Source organism: Emys orbicularis, chromosome 7 (assembly GCF_028017835.1).
Source record: "Emys orbicularis isolate rEmyOrb1 chromosome 7, rEmyOrb1.hap1, whole genome shotgun sequence".
Taxonomy (NCBI): domain Eukaryota; kingdom Metazoa; phylum Chordata; order Testudines; family Emydidae; genus Emys; species Emys orbicularis.
In genome coordinates, this window is record NC_088689.1 from 68,985,564 (window position 1) to 69,002,844 (window position 17,281).

The 17,281-nt window shown below is 47.5% G+C and overlaps 1 protein-coding gene across 1 annotated transcript; it reads left to right on the forward strand.

Moving 5' to 3' along the window:
• The first annotated feature begins 283 nt into the window (after window positions 1–283).
• Window positions 284–9,385, forward strand: CXCL12 (C-X-C motif chemokine ligand 12). The gene is made up of 3 exons (XM_065408540.1): window positions 284–344; window positions 5,953–6,070; window positions 9,295–9,385. The coding sequence occupies exons 1-3, from the start codon at window positions 284–286 to the stop codon at window positions 9,383–9,385; spliced, it is 270 nt and encodes an 89-aa protein (XP_065264612.1).
• The last annotated feature ends 7,896 nt before the right edge of the window (window positions 9,386–17,281 follow it).

A 17,281-nucleotide genomic window follows, 5' to 3' on the forward strand; every position in this document is an offset into this window, starting at 1 on the left:
TGGCGACCCTCTCGGGTCCCCGGGCTCCGCAGCTCGCTCCGAACCCGGCCTCGCTGGGCGCAGGCTGCGAGCGACTCGCTGTCTGGTCGGGTTCCAGCAATGGGAGCAGAGGAAGGATGTAATAACATGCCACGGGCAATAAATCATCGCTGGCTACTCCCCTCCCCCTCGCCCCGCATCGCCGCCCCCCTCTATAGAGGGGAGGGGACCAGGCATTTCAGCAGAGCTCAGCCGGCAGCAGCAGCCTCCGGACTTTCACTCCCAGCTCGCCCCCCTCGCCAGCATGAACGGGAAAGCCCTAGCGCTGCTCACTTGTCTGCTGCTCTCGCTCTCCCTCTCGGAGGGTAAGTGTGATGGCTCCACTCCAGCCCCCCAGGTCGCGGCGGCCTTTGCCCCCGTCTATTGCAGCCGTCTGCCCAGGCACAGTGGGGCTGGAGCTGGGATCGGGGCATGGGGCGGGCGGGAGGAGCGCTGTCAGCCCACGGGAGGGAAACTTTGCAGAAGTCTCGGCCCGCTTGCAGCTCGTTGCCCCGGCTTCTGGGGGGTGCGTGTCTGTGGAGCTGGCCGGTCCACAGCGACTGCTGAGCCAAGGTTTCCGTTGGAAAGGAGAAACCAGCAGCGCGGGGTTTGGGAGCGACCCCTACGGGCGGATCTCGCCACGGCTGAGACTTGGCGTCCGCCCCCCGTGGGCATTTGCTCGCGTGTCCTTGCCCAGCGGAGTCCAGCTGTGTGCAAAGCTCGCTGGCCCGGACAGTCCCCAGCCCCTCCGTGCGCCTTCTCTCTCCCGTGCGCCGCAGCGATCGCTGAGCAGGGACCGGCAGCCCCCGGCAGGGCTCGGGGAACAGGGGTGCCAGCGGGGCAGGCTGCTCGGGCAGGCTGCCGAGGGGTTTCTGGGTGCAAAGCGAGAGCCGCCCTAGCTGTGTTTGTAATTACACAACAGCGACACCTCCTCCTCCAGCTAACGGAGCGCAGCTCCACGCTACCCGTTAGCCGCTGCGGAGCTCTGGGTCTGCTCCCAGCCAGCACCGGGCGGCCACTTGTCCGTGGGACTCCTTCCCCTGGAGCAGAGAGACCAAACCTCCCTCCTTTAGAGAGCAGCGGGAGAAAAACGAAAATGTCCCGGCTCTTGGCCGCTCCAGCCCAGACAGCTGGCGCCCCCTGGGATCTGCTGTGGGTTGGATCTTGGGGGCACCGGGTAACTTTGCTAGTAGGGGCCGGCATGCGCCGCCGGCCTGGGTGCGCGCGGCGAGCCGGGGCAGCTGGAGGGTGGCACGTGTGTTGAGTGTCTCTGGGTCTGGGTGTGCAGCGGCGGGTGTGCTGATTGCAGGTTTTACACCTGTGTCTTGTGGCGCTCCGGAGAGCCCTGACCCGGGCGCCTGCGAACCTATGTCGATCCTGGTGCGCCCCTCGGGGTTGTCCGTGCGCCCAGACCAGATGCGGTTAGGCTGCAAATGCGAACTAATCGCTGCTGCTAAGTTCATGGGACGTTTTCCATGAAATAGCCCCTGCCCTTGGGAAATCAAGCAAAACACCGGCCTCCTTGATACCCACCCGGGGCCTTCGAGCGATCAGATCCTTTCAGAAATAAGTCCGTGAATGTTTGTATTGACGTGAGAGAGAAGAACTCCTAAGCGCAATCGCGGCAGCAGGTATCTCTGGGCGTGATAAATCGGGAATGTGCTTTTTACAAAATCTATTTGGCGTGAAAATGAATCCGATGTATAAAGATAACACCCTACCCGGGATAAATTCGGATTCTCTTAACTGAGCGTCGGGGGCGTTTAGACACTGGCTCATCAACATTTTGGAGGCGCAAAATTGTATTTAAGAAGGAGGAAAATGTAAACACGGACTGGTCTCAAATGTAGATGAATAAACCCAATCCCCGTCTCTCCGGGGCAGAGCGTGAAGGGTTTTTTTGCTCATTGTGCATTAGCCTTTGCTACCCCGCGGGATCTTTCTCTAGGTAGATGGATTGCTGATCACACGCGCGTTTCTCACTCCTTTGCCTATGAAGTCCCTTTTCTAGGCTGGGATATGTTCCAGCAAACGGCTCTTTGTAACTTGCACGATCCCTGCCCAAGGTCTCCCTGCAGGAATTCACCCCCATCGGATTCCTCCGCGGAACTAGAAAGAAAACCCAAAGGGAGGTGGGAGATTTCGCTGTGTTAGTTTCACTCACAAGATATTGACAAGGGGCCCGATCCGGTTGCCTCCAATGGCAAAAATCCCACTGCCTTGAAGGGTGCAGGATTGGGCCCTAGCAGCCCCGGACTCGCTTACATGTGGGTGCGCGTGCCCCCCTCTGTTTAGGCATTGGGAGGCAGAGATTTTAGCTCTCCCACTATTTCACCTCTCCTGCTCCCACCCCCAATCTGGACTGTAACTCCTGAGCAGACTGTAACTGGCTGCAGCCTGGGTAAACTGAGCAAGGGGTGGTGACCATCTGAACCCATCTCACTGTTCCTATGGGCATGGCTTCACAGCGGCACAGCCCTGCCTACAGTCAAGCTGCCCTGGCTGCGGTGGGCTCCTGCAGCCCCTCGCCCCTGGCACACCTGGGAAGGGGATGCTGCTTTCCTTTAGGGGCCTCTCTGCTCTGGCAGCAGCTCCAGGCAGGCTCCTTGCAGGGGCTGACTTCTCCGGGTGAATCACAGTTTGTGGGTTTAGAGACTAAGGGGTGTGTGTGTGTCAGGGATTGCATTAATAAATAAAGGAAACAGTGAGCTAGGAGCAGACCTTTGCCCCCCAATCTCACTTTATTAAAAGTGGAGCAATTTCATCATGGTGTGAAACTGCTGAATACAGCAATATTTAACCCCCCCTCCCCCAAACCCTCTATATAGGAGTGATGTCCCAAGCCCCCAGGACCGGCAGGAGCCCAGGGAAGCACTTGTGAGTGGTGCTGGGGGTGGGGGAAGAAATGCCTGATAAAGGGGTCCCAGGGACTGCTCCTTGCAGTGGAAGTGGAGGGTGATTGCCCCCTCCACACTCAGCCTGCCACGGTGGCTTTCTCAGTTGGTTTCTGATCCGCGGTGGAAAGCTGGCTACAGCAGATGAGTCAGTGTTCTGGTAAAATAGCCCCTTTGAGTTAACCCCTGCCGTCCTTACCCAGGCAAAACTCCCCGTCATCCATTGCCTAAGCAGACATGGTGGGCTCGGCAGGTGCTGTTGTCTTCCCCTACACAGAGGTGTGTTTGTAGGGCAGGATACGTAAGGTTTCAGGGCTTGTCTACATGGGGAAATGAGAGACTCAGGTGAAAATTTAAACTGCTGTAACCCCTGTGTGGACACACTCATTCCAGTATAAGAGGCCTTTTTTGGGATGTTATCTTGTACCTGTTTGGAAGGGATTTAAGCCAAAGAGGGGAAAGCCACCCTATCCTGGAATAAGAGTATCCACATGGAGGGCTAGCTGGGTTTAACTATATGTCTGTGGTTGTGCTGGTGTAACTGGTACAGCTGTCCCATGTAGACAAACCTTTGGCTTTCCTTCTGTAATAACACAGTGGAGTGGAGGCTCTGTTTTACTGCAGGATAAGCCAGGTGCGGCCAGCCCCAGGGGTATCACCCTGGACTCACCTGGCCACCTAAGGGCCTTGCCTCCGCTCAGGATTTTACAGGGAGATAACAAGGGGTGGAGCTGGAAGGGGTAAATTCCAGCCCCAGTGGGACCCGCACCGGCTCTGATCTGCTAGCAGGCTTAGAACAGAGAGGCGCCCTGATGTTGGGCTTGGTGTCTTGTGCTGCTCCACCTCCATTCTGCTTTTAGCCTGCTAGCTGGATCAGAGCAGATATGGGGGTGGGTAGTTACACCTCCAGCTCCAGGTGGAAAGGCATCCTGTGGGTCAGAGCCGGGTGCTTGTGTTTTAATGAGATCGCTGAAGCACTGTAGCTATCCCGGTAAAATGCTACCTGCCTCAGTGATCCCCTGGGAGAGACCTGCCTTCTTCTCAGTGGAGACATAGCCCTAGTGTGTGTCCGTCTGAACTGGGGAGGGGGAGCTCTGGGGAAGTCATTGCCTCTCTAGGCTGGAGCACTGGCAGGGCAGCTGCAAGCAGAGGTCCCCTGGCTTCCCAGGGCTGATGCGGAGAGCTGACCTGATGCACATGCTGCCCACTCCCCAGTGCTCCTTGTAATACCCACTGTAATGAGATGCTGCCTGTGCAAAAAGAGCTTGGGTTTAAGACTTGTGCAGCCTCACTTTGATATATATGTTCCTTGGGTTATAAAATCACTAGTCAGTAGATAGTCACGTCTAGTCCAGGAGAATACCCTGATTTACTCTATGGGAGAAACGCTATGGATACTGACCAACAATCCCTACACACCCGCCTCCATGGTCGTTATGCACAGCCCAGATTCTGACCACCAGAGTAAAACTGGAGGATTCTGCTGAGGTCAGGGGATACTCTGCATTTCTTCCCTGCAATTGCAATTGCTCTGCAGTGGGGATCAGACACTGGCTCACACAATCTTTCATAAAGGTTGCTTGTGATAAGGATTTTCCTGTAATTTCCTTCTTGGAGAAATGGTGGCATCCCCCAGCATTGTGCCCCAGGGTTTGTTTGAGGGTAACTGGAGACGAACATCAGTCAGTGTCTAGTGTTTGTAGATCAGGTGCAGTTTTACTGGCTGCCTCTTTTTTGACCTTCCCAGACAGCAGTTTAAGGAGCTTGCAGCTTGCGCGGGATTCAAAGCCCCTTTCTGTTCCATAGCCTTTAAGGGCAGCTTTGTTTGGGTACTGAGCTGTGCTGTGTAGCAAAACAAACAGAGATGTGGAAGGCAACATTGGATCCAAAACTCCTTCAGACGCTGCGCTGGGAAATTTGGATCTGAACCCAGATCCTGCGCCAAACTTCATGGATCAGCTTCCCTCAAAGAGCTCACAACCAGCAACTGAACAACTGTCCAACGGGAAACGGTTTGAAATCCTATGAAAGTCCCAAGGCCCCAGAGATGCTGCCCCCGACTCTGTTATAGTGTGCAGACGTTTCAGGAAGGAGTCACAATTTCAGCTGTGTACACACTGGGGGCTGGATAATGCAGTCCCTCCAGACCTCAGTGGGGGCTCAGCCTGGGGACAGAGGTCAGGATCAGCCCCAAGAGTGAGCTGGGCTGTCCTGCATACACATCTGCTGCAGAATTTTAAGCTCAGGGCCTAGATATGGTCCTGCTCCCATTGAAGTAGATGGCAAACTACCCATTGATTTTAGCAGTACGGAATTGGGCCATGTAGAGCATGGAATGATTCACGACCGGGTGTCCTGAATGGCTGTGATTGTGTCATGTGCAGGAAGTTCAGAAGGATCCGAATCCACACTGTTGATGCCCTGTCTCCCGCTGCAGAGTACCTAGTCTGGGAGCAGCCCCCTGCCAGCAGGCACTCGGCAATGTGAGTACAGGCCAGGCTGTATGGCAGGACCCTGGGAAAGCTCCCAAAGGCCCTGGCATACGCTGCCTCAGATCAGTTCCCAGCCAGGAGCTTGCACCTGGGCAGAGCCCCTTGTTTTGATTTGGACTCCTTGGAATTCCTGGCTTTCTGCTGCCTACCTTCTAATCTGGCCTCAGGTCAAAATCATTTGGCAAGAATAACAGAGCAGACAAGTGCCTCACTCTTCTATCCTTTATCTCATCTAATTACCAGCAGCAACTCAGGACAATTGAGTGGCTCCTTATTCTAATCTCTTCTCCATTTCTTAGGGTCCAGTTTCTCACCCCTTCCTTTGTCTTCTAAAATCACAAGCAGAAGGATTAGAAAGCCGGGATGGGAACAGGAGAGGGTTTTGACACACTGCTCCAAGGCCACAGCTGTTCCATGGCTCTCTTCATCTATATGTTTTCTTCGTGCCTATCTAGGAGAGGAACTTTAGGTGCCACTGGGCTGCAGGTTGGCACCACTGCCAAGAAGGAACAAGTAACGTATGTCCTCTCTATTTCTGCATCCCACAGAGAAACCCGTCAGCCTGACCTACCGATGCCCCTGCAGGTTCTACGAGAGCAACGTGGCTAAAGCCAACATCAAGCACCTCAAAATCCTGACCACCCCGAATTGCTCGCTGCAGATTGTGTAAGTCTCCGGGTGCTTTTTAAGGCTTTCCTTGGCCTCAGATGGTAAGCTGGGCAAGAAAGGGAGCAGAAGGATTTCGCCAACCTCTGTAAAAGGTGCCACAGTCTCCATGCACTGCCCCAGCCTGGGTTTGAATTTGCATGGGGCCCAGCACCTTCTGCAAGGTACCGAGCAGGAGCAAGTAGAACAGTTTCAGTCAGCACATTTCCTCAGCGGGAAACGGCTTTTTAACGGTTTTCAGAAAAAAAGAATTCGTTTTTATTGATGGGGGGAGGGGAGTTTTCAGGAAAAAAAACCCACAATGGAAATTTGAGGGTTTTCATCAAAAAAACGAAAATCCAAAAAAGAACAAAGACAAATTTAGATGATAAAAATGTAAACATAAAAAAAAAATAGTTTTTGTTGAAAATTTTCATGGGGAAAAAAATCATTTCCCCAGCAGCCCTAGTGCGGAGTAGCCTCAACTCTTGTGGGAGGCATGATTATCAGGTCCAATCCTCTGTGCTCAGTTCCTGCTACTGTCAACACTTCTGCCATGGATCTAGATCTCTGTATGGCCTTTTAAATTGCACCATCAGAGCTGGAAAAAACTCTCCACTATTGCATGCCAAAACCTGTGAGGTTTCATGTGATTTCTCAAAAATCCACATATTTAGTCAGATTTATTTTCAAGTAAAAATATATATATTAAAAAAAAATATCCTACCCACACAGTTTCCTGCATGTACCCCGCCTTTCATTTTGGTGGAGGACAATGGACAATTCAGTCCAAACTGAGAAATAATTTTCTCTTCCTGAAAATGGCATAAACATGATGTGTTGTGTGTTTCGCCAGCTCTGATTGCTACTTGATGGAATGGAGAGGCATGCATCTAAACAGCTAAAGTACATGGATTTGTGCTCTTCTGGGAATGCCTAATACACATCGTGAGAGTCAAGAGAAACCCACTGGGAAGGCTTTGGGGGGATTTGGAATGATCTGAAGTAGTTTAAACATAATGACAGAAATTTGAGATTTGATGTGATGTGCATTTTTCTCTTGATTAACATGAGAGCGAAGTAATTAGAGATGGCAAAGACCATGACGTATTGAAATGGAAAAAACCTGTTTTCTTTCCCCCTGACATGGTCTGAATATGTTTATGGTCTACAGAACAGATGATCCAACCCCCTCCCCCTTGTTTAAAATTTGACATAAAAGAGATGTACCCGAAATGGAACCCTAAAATCAAACGCCACAGAATGTTGGGGAATTCTGCCCCTTGAACCCAACAGAAATTAAAAAACAAAATAAATGCTAACTTCTAAAAGTCCCATTTTAGCAGATTTTATCCAAACATTGACTTCAGTTGCTATGTGGCATAATGTGTTCTGGATGGTGGATGTGAGTACTTTAAATAAGTAATCAAAGCTGTTTACTTTGAAATCCATCATTTTTTAGGACTGAAACATCTAATTGGAACCCCATATTATGGATTTATGAAGTGATCCTGTGTTTTTTTTTCCCCAAGCCAAATTCCCTTTGAAGTCAAGGGCAATTTTCCCTGAGCAAATTGTATAGGAGCTGGTCTTTATCTTTAAATACTCTGTGCATGGAGAGTGGTTGTTTGTGCTTTCAGTTTGTTACTCTCCTGTACAAGGCCAATTCTGCAGTTCCCATGTGAAGACAATGAGTCTGACTCTGCTCACACTTTGCACTGCTATAACTTCACTGATTTTGGTTTACACTGGTATAGTGATTTACACTGGCATAAGTGAGATCAGAACCAGGCCCAATGGAAACCCTATTGGCGGAAGGATCGCAGGATCGGGTCCGCAGCAGTACGACCAGTACATGAGTATTCACACGGCTGCAGAACTAGCAACATTTTAGATCCCCCTGCTTCTTTCATTGGCTTACTTTTTATTAGACATTAAGGCCTCAGTCTTGCAGGTGTGGAGCACTTTGGCTTCAATCCAAGATAGCTCTTAAGCATGTGCTTTACTTAAGCAGCTAAGCAGTCTGGCCCAAGTCAATGAGACTCAGGTGCTTCAAGTTAAGCGTGTGCTTAAGTGCTTTGTTGGATCAAGGCCAAAGTGCTCAGTACCTGGCAGGATTGAGTCCTTAATGAAGAGGAGAATTTGACCTGTCTACATCAATGCATAGTAATAGGTGGTAATGCCTCTACAACATATTGCCAGTGCTGTTAGTGTGGCATTGATGGGTCTGATCCTGCAAGATGCTGAGCAACTCCTGCAGATGCCAGGTGCCCTCAACTCCCATTGTGCTCAGCTGGAGGTGAGGGACCTCAGCACTCAGAACAGGTACTCAGCACTTTGAAGGATCAGCGCCTGGCTTTACAGAGCTTTACATGTTCTGGATAAAGTGCTATATATCTTGTTTCTACCTGACACATCCCATTGAACCCAGAAGCCAGTGACAGATGAATTTCCAGAGGCTGGGAGATGGAGTTTAGTTCAGATAAGCATCCAGAAGATTGGATCTTTATCTGTAACGTATGTAATCTAAACCTCCTGAGTCTGCAAATCCAGGCTGGAAATTTCATGGGAACAGGCTTTCTCAAGAGATTTCTAGAACTTCCACTTCCGGGGCCGAGTGGAAAACACATGAGAGACTGTTCCTCTCTGGCAACTTGGCATTTCCAGTTCTTTCCCTGCCAGAAGTTCAAACTCATGTGAGAATTAAAAAAAAAAAAAAAACAGAAGAACCTTTTGGATCCTCTCAAAAGTCCAGTTTGGTTTCTGTTCTAAAATTGGGTGAAAGTTCAGTCGGGCTGAGAATCGGGCAGTGTTCAGAGGTGTTTGTTAATTAATCTGTTGCAGAGACTGCGTATGCTCATCAGTTCTTTCCAAATGAAATGCAGCTCCCACATGGCAGCAACACAGATGCTAATAATAAAATCCGGAGAATCAATTTATTTCCTCATTCACGCCCATGCAACCCAACAGCTGCCAACAAATGAGATTCAGATGAGGGGCTGAATTATGCTAGCCCTTAAAACTGGTGTAAATCCAGAGCATTTCCCATGAAGTTAGTGGGGTTACCCCAGACTCACCCTTGTGAAGCTGAGAGCAGAATTTGACATCTGGTGTAAGCTTGTGCAGTTCCATTGTCTTCACTAGAAGTGTGCAGGTAGAATGGAGGGCAGACTTTGGCCCAGGAGGCCTTTTGTGCAATGTTATCCCTTGTCTTCACACCACAACTCTTCTCTTTCTTTTGACAGCGCAAGGCTGAAGAACAACAGTAAGCAAGTATGCATTGATCCCAAGTTAAAGTGGATTCAGGAATATCTGGAGAAAGCTTTAAACAAGTAAGGCAAGAAACATACGGACTTACAGATAACACACCCTGAGAGCTTAAAGGGTAGGACGTTTAGGGCTGGCTTTAATCATATGGACCAAGTACTCAGTGAAATCAGGCATTGCTATGAAGATGGGATCTGAGTTTACCCAGTGTATATTAAAACAGTGGCTTACAGTATTTTTTATACTTTATATTAAGATATTTGTCAGTATTTGGGGCAAGAGGTATCCTAGCAAGTCAAAAATGGGCTTCCCTCTTTCTAAAAGAGCAGTTCTCCCAAGGAAAATGCTTCCTTTATTCCCCTCCCCCACACAATCCACAAATATCTCAGAATCTTTGTTAGTAAAGTATCTCTGGAGCCCCTTCTCCTCTTTGTGCTGGGGGTCTGTGTGCACCGGCAGCTGACGGCTAGTGGGGATTGGCAGGCAGAAATCATGCCTTTGCCATTAAAATTTGCCAAGGCAACATCCATTGCTAACAAACCTTCTCCATTCCTGCCAGATGGTATTCAGCCACACCTGGCGAATTAGCAGGCCTGTTTTTCCTCATGACATTGCAATGTGGCTCTCCTGCTGAGGGTCCCACACCAGTCAGCCTGGCTCATTAGAAGCCAGGTCAATTGGCTGCCGTTGTGAGTGAGCACAGAACAGAGACTGTCAGTCATTTCTGTGCAAACAGGTCTTTGCAGCCTGCCTCAGATGGGAAATGAATCAAGGGAAGAGGGGAGGGAGCTCCCTGCTTGGGAAGGGCTCAGCCAAGGGACCAGCCAGCAGTGGCCTTTGGAGCAGCGAGGCCCCCTGTGCACGCAGAACCCCTCACCCCTTTCTGCACCTCATTCAGCCATGCGGAATCCCACCCCAGCTGCTGCTTTTTTCGCCGTGTGAGGCAGGGCTGGAATCCAGATATTTGCAGAGGGGAAGAGACACCTCAAGGAGGGAGGGGTCAGGGGCATCAGAGGGGAAAAGGAGGTGGGGTAGTCTGGTGCATTGCAGAGACTCCATCCTCTGCTTTTCTGAAGCGCTTTCAGGAGCCAGGGATAAGAATTCTTCCTGGCATGGGGGCTTCGCAATAGCCAGGGATGGGGGCACCCTCCCCCAGAGGCAGTCAAACCCCTTTGGGACTGGGGTGAGGCTACAGAGAGTGGGGCGCATGGAAACCACTACGCAAATCACTAGCGATTCCAGCCCTGCCCTGCTCTGTGCCTTCCTTTGCCTCCGGCGTGCCGTCCCGTTGTCCTTGGGCCAACTTCAGTCCATGTGGACAGAGCTTGTCTGCACTGGAGTGGCACTGGAGTTCGGCACAGGCGATGCTAAGAGCAGAATGTGGCCTTTCACATACAGGTAGCTCCACCTGCTGTCAAGCAGCGTTGTGCTGCATTAAGGCCCAAGTTCAGCACGGTACTCAAGCATCTGTCTAATTTGGAACACATGAGTAGCCCCCTTAAAGACAGACAAGAGCTTAAGTACCTTGCTGAACCTGCAAAGTAATGACCCTGGGTCACCTTCTGCTCTCACATCAGTGGAGACCTGGGTCTGCTCCATTGAGAACAAAGGGCTAATTCTGGTCTCAGGTCTGATTCTGATCTTACTTACCCTACTGTAATCCTGAAGCTGCTCTATTGAATTCAGTAGATTTACTCCAGATTTACACCAGGGTAACAGATGAGAATTCGGTTCAGTTAAAGCATATGTTTGTGTCCACTAAGCTTACAATTGTGGCATGATCTTCATGTTCCAATCAGAAACGCTGGCACCCATGAAATTTCCATGCTCCAAGATCATCCATAGATGATCTGGTCTCTCTCTGTAATATTTCCATGGGGCATGTTTTTGATATATTTTAGTGCACAGCTTTGACTTTTTCAATTACATGTATTTCAGAATATATTCATAGTTCATTAAACAAGTCATATATTTGAATTGGAGCCATGCAAACGTTGGTAGTTCAAAAACTGATATCCCTCCAAACTACTAACAGCTTGTAAAATAAATAATTATAGATCTATAAATGTTAATGTAGCGTATCAATTTCAATCAGCCATATATTATATTTTTTCACTTGTATTGAAATTGTATCAAATGTGACATTACCCTCTATGCACCAGCAATAAAAATGGCTAATTGTTTCATGATACAACCCCCCAACTGTATGTGGGAATTTATTTTTCTGGAAAACATTTTATAGAAGGGTTTCTTGCAAATTGCTTAAAGTTCACTTCATTTACTTATGTGTCAAGCTTACTCTATGCCAGTGCTTAAATGCTTAGGTCTCTTCCGCGCTATGATCCTGCAGCTATGGGGGACGGAAGGTGTTCCAAATACAGTAGTCTAATACTTGATTTGAAAAATGAATGGGTTTGATTTGATAGTGAAATATCCAGGATGGTTTTCAGTAGAAAAGCATTTTGCTCACTAATTCTGCTTACCCTTTATTACTGCTTTATATTCATTGCACCTTCACGTAATATACACAATTATGTGACATCAGTAGAATATATTAACATTAGGGCTGTCAAGCGATTAAAAAAATTAATCGCGATTAATCGCACTGTTAAACAATAATTTAATAATAATTGGGGGGAGGGATAGCTCAGTGGTTTGAGTATTGGCTTGCTAAACCCAGGGTTGAGAGTTCAATCCTTGAGGGGGCCACCTAGGGATCTAGGGCAAAATCAGTACTTGGTCCTGCTAGTGAAGGCAGGGGGCTGGACTTGATGACCTTTCAAGGTCCCTTCCAGTTCTAGGAGATAGGATATCTCCATTTATATTATATATTAATAGAATACCATTTATTTAAATATTTTTGGATGTTTTCTATATTTTCAAATATATTGATTTCAATTACAACACAGAATACAAAGTGTACAATGCTCACTTTATATTTATTTTTGATTACAGGTATTTACACTGTAAAAAAACAAAAGAAATAATATTTTTCAATTCACCTAATACAAATACTGTAGTGCAATCTCTTTATCATGAAAGTTGAACTTACAAATGTAGAATTGTGTACAAAAATAACTGCATTCAAAAATAAAACAATATAAAATTTTAGAGCCTGCAAGTCCACTCAGTCCTACTTCTTGTTCAGCCAGTCGCTCAGACAAACAAGTTTGGTTACAATTTGCAGGAGATAATGCTGCTTGCTTCTTGTCTACAATATCACCTAAAAGTGAGAACAGGTGTTTTCATGGTACTGTTGTAGCCGGTGTCACAAGATATTTACATGCCAGATGCGCTAAAGATTCATATGTGCCTTCATGCTTCAGCCACCATTCCAGGGGACATGTGTCTATGCTGATGATGGGTTCTGCTCGATAACAATCCAAAGCAGAGTGGACTGATGCATGTTCATTTTCGTTATCTGAGTCAGATGCCACCAACAGAAACTTTATTTTCTTTTTGGTGGTTCGTGTTCTGTAGTTTCTGCATCAGAGTGTTGCTCTTTTAAGATTTCTGAATGCATGCTCTACACCTCATCCCTCTCAGATTTTGGAAGGCACTTCAGATTCTTAAACCTTGGGTCGAGTGCTGTAGCTATCTTTAGAAATCTCACATTGGTATCTTCTTTGCGTTTTATCAAATCTGCAGTGAAAGTGTTCTTAAAATGAACAACATGTGCTGGGTCACCATCTAAGACAGCTATAACATGAAATATATGACAGAATGTGGTTAAAACCCAGAGCAGGAGACATACAATTCTCTCCCAAGGTGTTCAGTCACAAATTTAATTAACACATTATTTTTTTAACGAGTGTCATCAGCATGGAAGCATGTCCTCTGGAATGTTGGCTGAAGCATGGAAGGGGCATACGAATGTTTAGCATATCTGGCACGTAAATACCTTGCAATGCCAGCTGCAAAAGTGCCATGCAAATGCCTGTTCTCACTTTCTGGTGATATTGTAGACAAGAAGCGGGCAGCATTATCTCCTGTAAATGTAAACAAACTTGTTTGTCTTAGAGATTGGCTGAACAAGAAGTAGGACTGAGTGGACTTGTAGGCTCTGACGTTTTACATTGTTTTGTTTTTAAGTGCAGTTATGTAACAAAAAAAAATCTACATTTGTAAGTTGCACTTTCACGACAAAGGGATTGCATTATTGTACTTGTATCAGGTGAATTGAAAAATACTATTTCTTTTGTTTATCATTTTTACAGTGCAAATATTTGTAATAAAAATAATATACACTTTGATTTCAATTACAAAACAGAATACAATATATATGAAAATGTAGAAAAACATCCAAAACATTTAATAAATTTCAATTGGTATTCTATTGTTTAACAGTACAATTAAAACTGTGATTAATCACGATTATTTTTTTGAGTTAATCTCATGAGTTAATTGTAATTAATCAACAGCCCTAATTAACATCATTGGGAATTGGGAGCCCAGATCTTCTATCTGGCTTTAAAGACTACTGCGTAACCATGCTAGTCGACATTATTAATCTCACATACATTTTGATCGGCACAGCGCAAGTTATATCTTTCTTGAAACTGCTAACAACCCGTAATTCCCTTCCCATAATAACTTACAGCTCAACTCTGGTAATCCTCCTTCCTCACTCAAGTAAAGATTTGAAAAATGGGGCCCTTTAGGAGTTAGCAGATCCAAGAAGAAAGAGAGGGCAGAGTAAGCACCTTGCCCATCTATCTAGCATTAGTGTAGCCCAGACTCCAACCCTTCCTTAAGCCTCAGATATTGGAGCTCTCTAAGCTCAGCTGGCCGCTCTGGTACAAACAAGAAAGCTGGTGGGTCTGGAAGAGAGAGGAAAGTAAAATAGAAAAAGATTCCTCTTGAGTCTTCTGGGGGAAATAAGGAAACTTCGAACTCTCCTGTGGCCGGCTGCAATCTTAGTTCTAGCACTTGTCAATCAATTAGTGGCAGCTCTTCCTCCTTTGTAAATAACAACTAAAGATAATAAGTCACGGTCCATATCTCCTGATCTTCTATAAAGCCCTTCCAGTGTTTGTGTCACACGCTGGGCCTTTGCTGCCGCCTTTCAGTGTGATCATGGGCAAGCCACTGATGGCCTGATCCTCAGGGGTGCTGAGTGCTCAGCCTTTCCCCATTGACTGCCCCCCTGCCCCAGCCTTTCACGGACACATGCAGCTACACGCTGCGGTGTGGACGCAATCTGCTTTTCATGCGGCATGTACCCATCACACTGCTGAACGAGGTGTGTAGTGTAGTCAGCCCCATTAATTGGTACTTGTACATTGCTTTGAGATCCTTATATGCCAGATGCTGTAGAAATATTCTGATGGTGATTATTTAGCATGTGGAAATGGCTTATCACCAGGACACTTTGGGCCTGGTTCTGGTTTACACTAAGGCTCCTTTACCCAACTTTGGCAGTGAGTGCCGGGAAGTGGGTGTTACTGTAATTTATACCCACTTGAAGGCCACTTTACCTTGCCAGAGTGGTGTAAAGGGGTCTTGGTGTCAATGCAAATCAGTCCCTTTGTATCTGGCCAATTTCTATGGCCGTCTCTCTCTATTTTTCTTTGGAGTTAGACCACTTCATGATCCTTATTAAATAAATAGCAGCACCAAGAGACACATGGCCCAATTCGACTGTGTGGTGCCAGTTCCCAGAGGGCAAGGATGGCCCAGTGGGTAGGGCGTTAGTCTGGGAGAGACCCAGGTTCTATTCCTGCTCCATCGCAGCCTTCTTCTGTGATCTTGTGCAAGTCGCTGAGTCTGTGTGCCCTGCCTAATGGGGATAATAGCACTGCCCTGCCTGCCAGCAGGGTTGCAAGGATACATACAGTAAAAGATTGTCAGGGTCTCAGAAATTATGGTCAAAGAGGACTCATTTTCACACTCTTAAAATGGCCTTGTTGCATTTACACTGATTAAAGTAATGCATTTTCTTCAGTTCAAAAACTGCTTCAAGAGCCCAGCTTGCAAGTCACAAGGCGGATTTGTCTGACTATTCCCCACTCTGCCGTGGGTGCTAAGAAAGGCCTGTGCGTGCTGTGTATTAGCACCTGCTTATGATAGCACTTGCCAGCAGGAGAGGGATTTCACACTGTTAAAAAGAGACCCACCTTTATGTAATGGCGTATTCTAAAAACACAGGCCCTTTGTTGGTGAAATAATAGCACCAGTGAGCCTCCAATGGGCACTCACACAGTCTGGACTTGCTAATTAACACTGTACACAAAGACGTGAAATACCATATTTTAGCTTTGTTATTTAAAAAATGCAAAACCTTTTAATGTCCTATAGCGTGTTTCATCCCACTTAAAACACCCGACAGAGGAAAATACTTAGTGCTTCACCAGTGCTTCGTATTTCCGAGCCACCCTATGGACGTTAGCTGCTTCATTCCCAGGATAAGTGTGTGAGGTCGGTAGATGGAGAAAGTATTATCATCCCATTTCACAGGTGGGGAAACTGAGGCACAGCGAGCCCTGCAGCAAGCCAGAATCGGAGGCAGGCTAAGGATTCAGCTGCTTGTGGCTCCCTGTCTTGAGCTTAGTTTTGTCCTTCTGATAACTAAGTGACAGAGATAAATAACTGTGGATTTGTTATTGATGTTTTAAATGACAAAACCAGAATGTAGGTGTGCAGCGCAGACTGTTACATTGGCCACGTTTCTGGGTATTAAGGAAAGCCACCTGTTTTCTTGGGACTATTAGATTAGACCGAGTGATTAGCTACATTTTGGCAGAGGATTATACATGTCGTGATGCAGATGGGCAACAGTCTCCTCTCCCTTGTGGATGGTGGATCTTGGCTCCCATATTTTGCTCTCTCCGCATGCACAGACCTGAGATCTCCGGCGCTAGGGAGAGCAGGGTATGGGACTTAAGATCTTCTGTGTCTTTCTGAGAGAAGAAAATTGCTTAACTTTTAGTAACTGTCATGGTTCAAATGAGTGTCCGAGGCTACTGATCGCGGCGAGCTGAGAGCAGCTCTTGTCATTGGGTCTCATCACACAAAGGCTGATCTGCTCAGATAGGTAACAGCAAGGGACAGAATGTGCTTCTGCACAGCTGGCTGGGGTAGGGTTGGGTCTGAAGCTTTTTTAATAGCCTGATATTAACCCACAGCCATTTGCAAAGCTGATCCTCCTCAGATGCACCAAAGAAAGAGCACAGTGAGCTCCTGGGATCTGAGGGACCAGGCTGTAACGGACCACCTCTCCTTGAGCAAATGACCCCAAGCAAATGGTCACTCCCAGCTAACTCCAGGGGAAGGCAGACACCTGCCTGCCATCTGCTCTGACGTCCAAGGGGAGCTGAACAGAGCAGGGCTTGGCCTGTCCCCTTTCAGAGCTAGATTCCGCCCAGTGGCTCAGAGATGAGGGAATGGTGATATACGTCCGTGCAGCACAAGAGCAGCGTGACTTGGCTGTACTGCCTTTGCTCCTTGCTCTCCGCACCATCCCCCTTTGCAGAGCTGTCCCAGTGCCTTGCATTTTGCTCCCCGGGCCAGTTCTGATCATGTTTTAACCCTGTACTATCCCCACTTCCCCCATTCATTTTTGCTGCATCTCTGTGCGCAGCAGCGTTCCTTGCTCAGGCTTCAAGGTCCAGAATGAGCCTCCTAGGCAGCCCTTTTCCTGCTTAGCGCTGGACACTTTACTAACTATGATCAGCATTGCCTGCAAAAATAACCACCAATGCTGGGCTCAGGCTTCAGGGCCTCAAGAGCTCCTCCCTCAGGCACCACGCAGCCAAACTGCCTTTGCTTTTGTCTTGACACACAATGTAGTGGCAGCCCTTATGTGACTAGGCCTGATAACTAAGCTCTTATCCACTGAAAGAAACCTTAATAGTATTTCACTTTGTTCTTCATCAACAGGAGGTTCAAGATGTAAGAGGCAAGCATTGTAAGCCGTCTACAGGATTTCTTACTGTAGGACCCAGAGAGCAGATAACCAGTATTAGG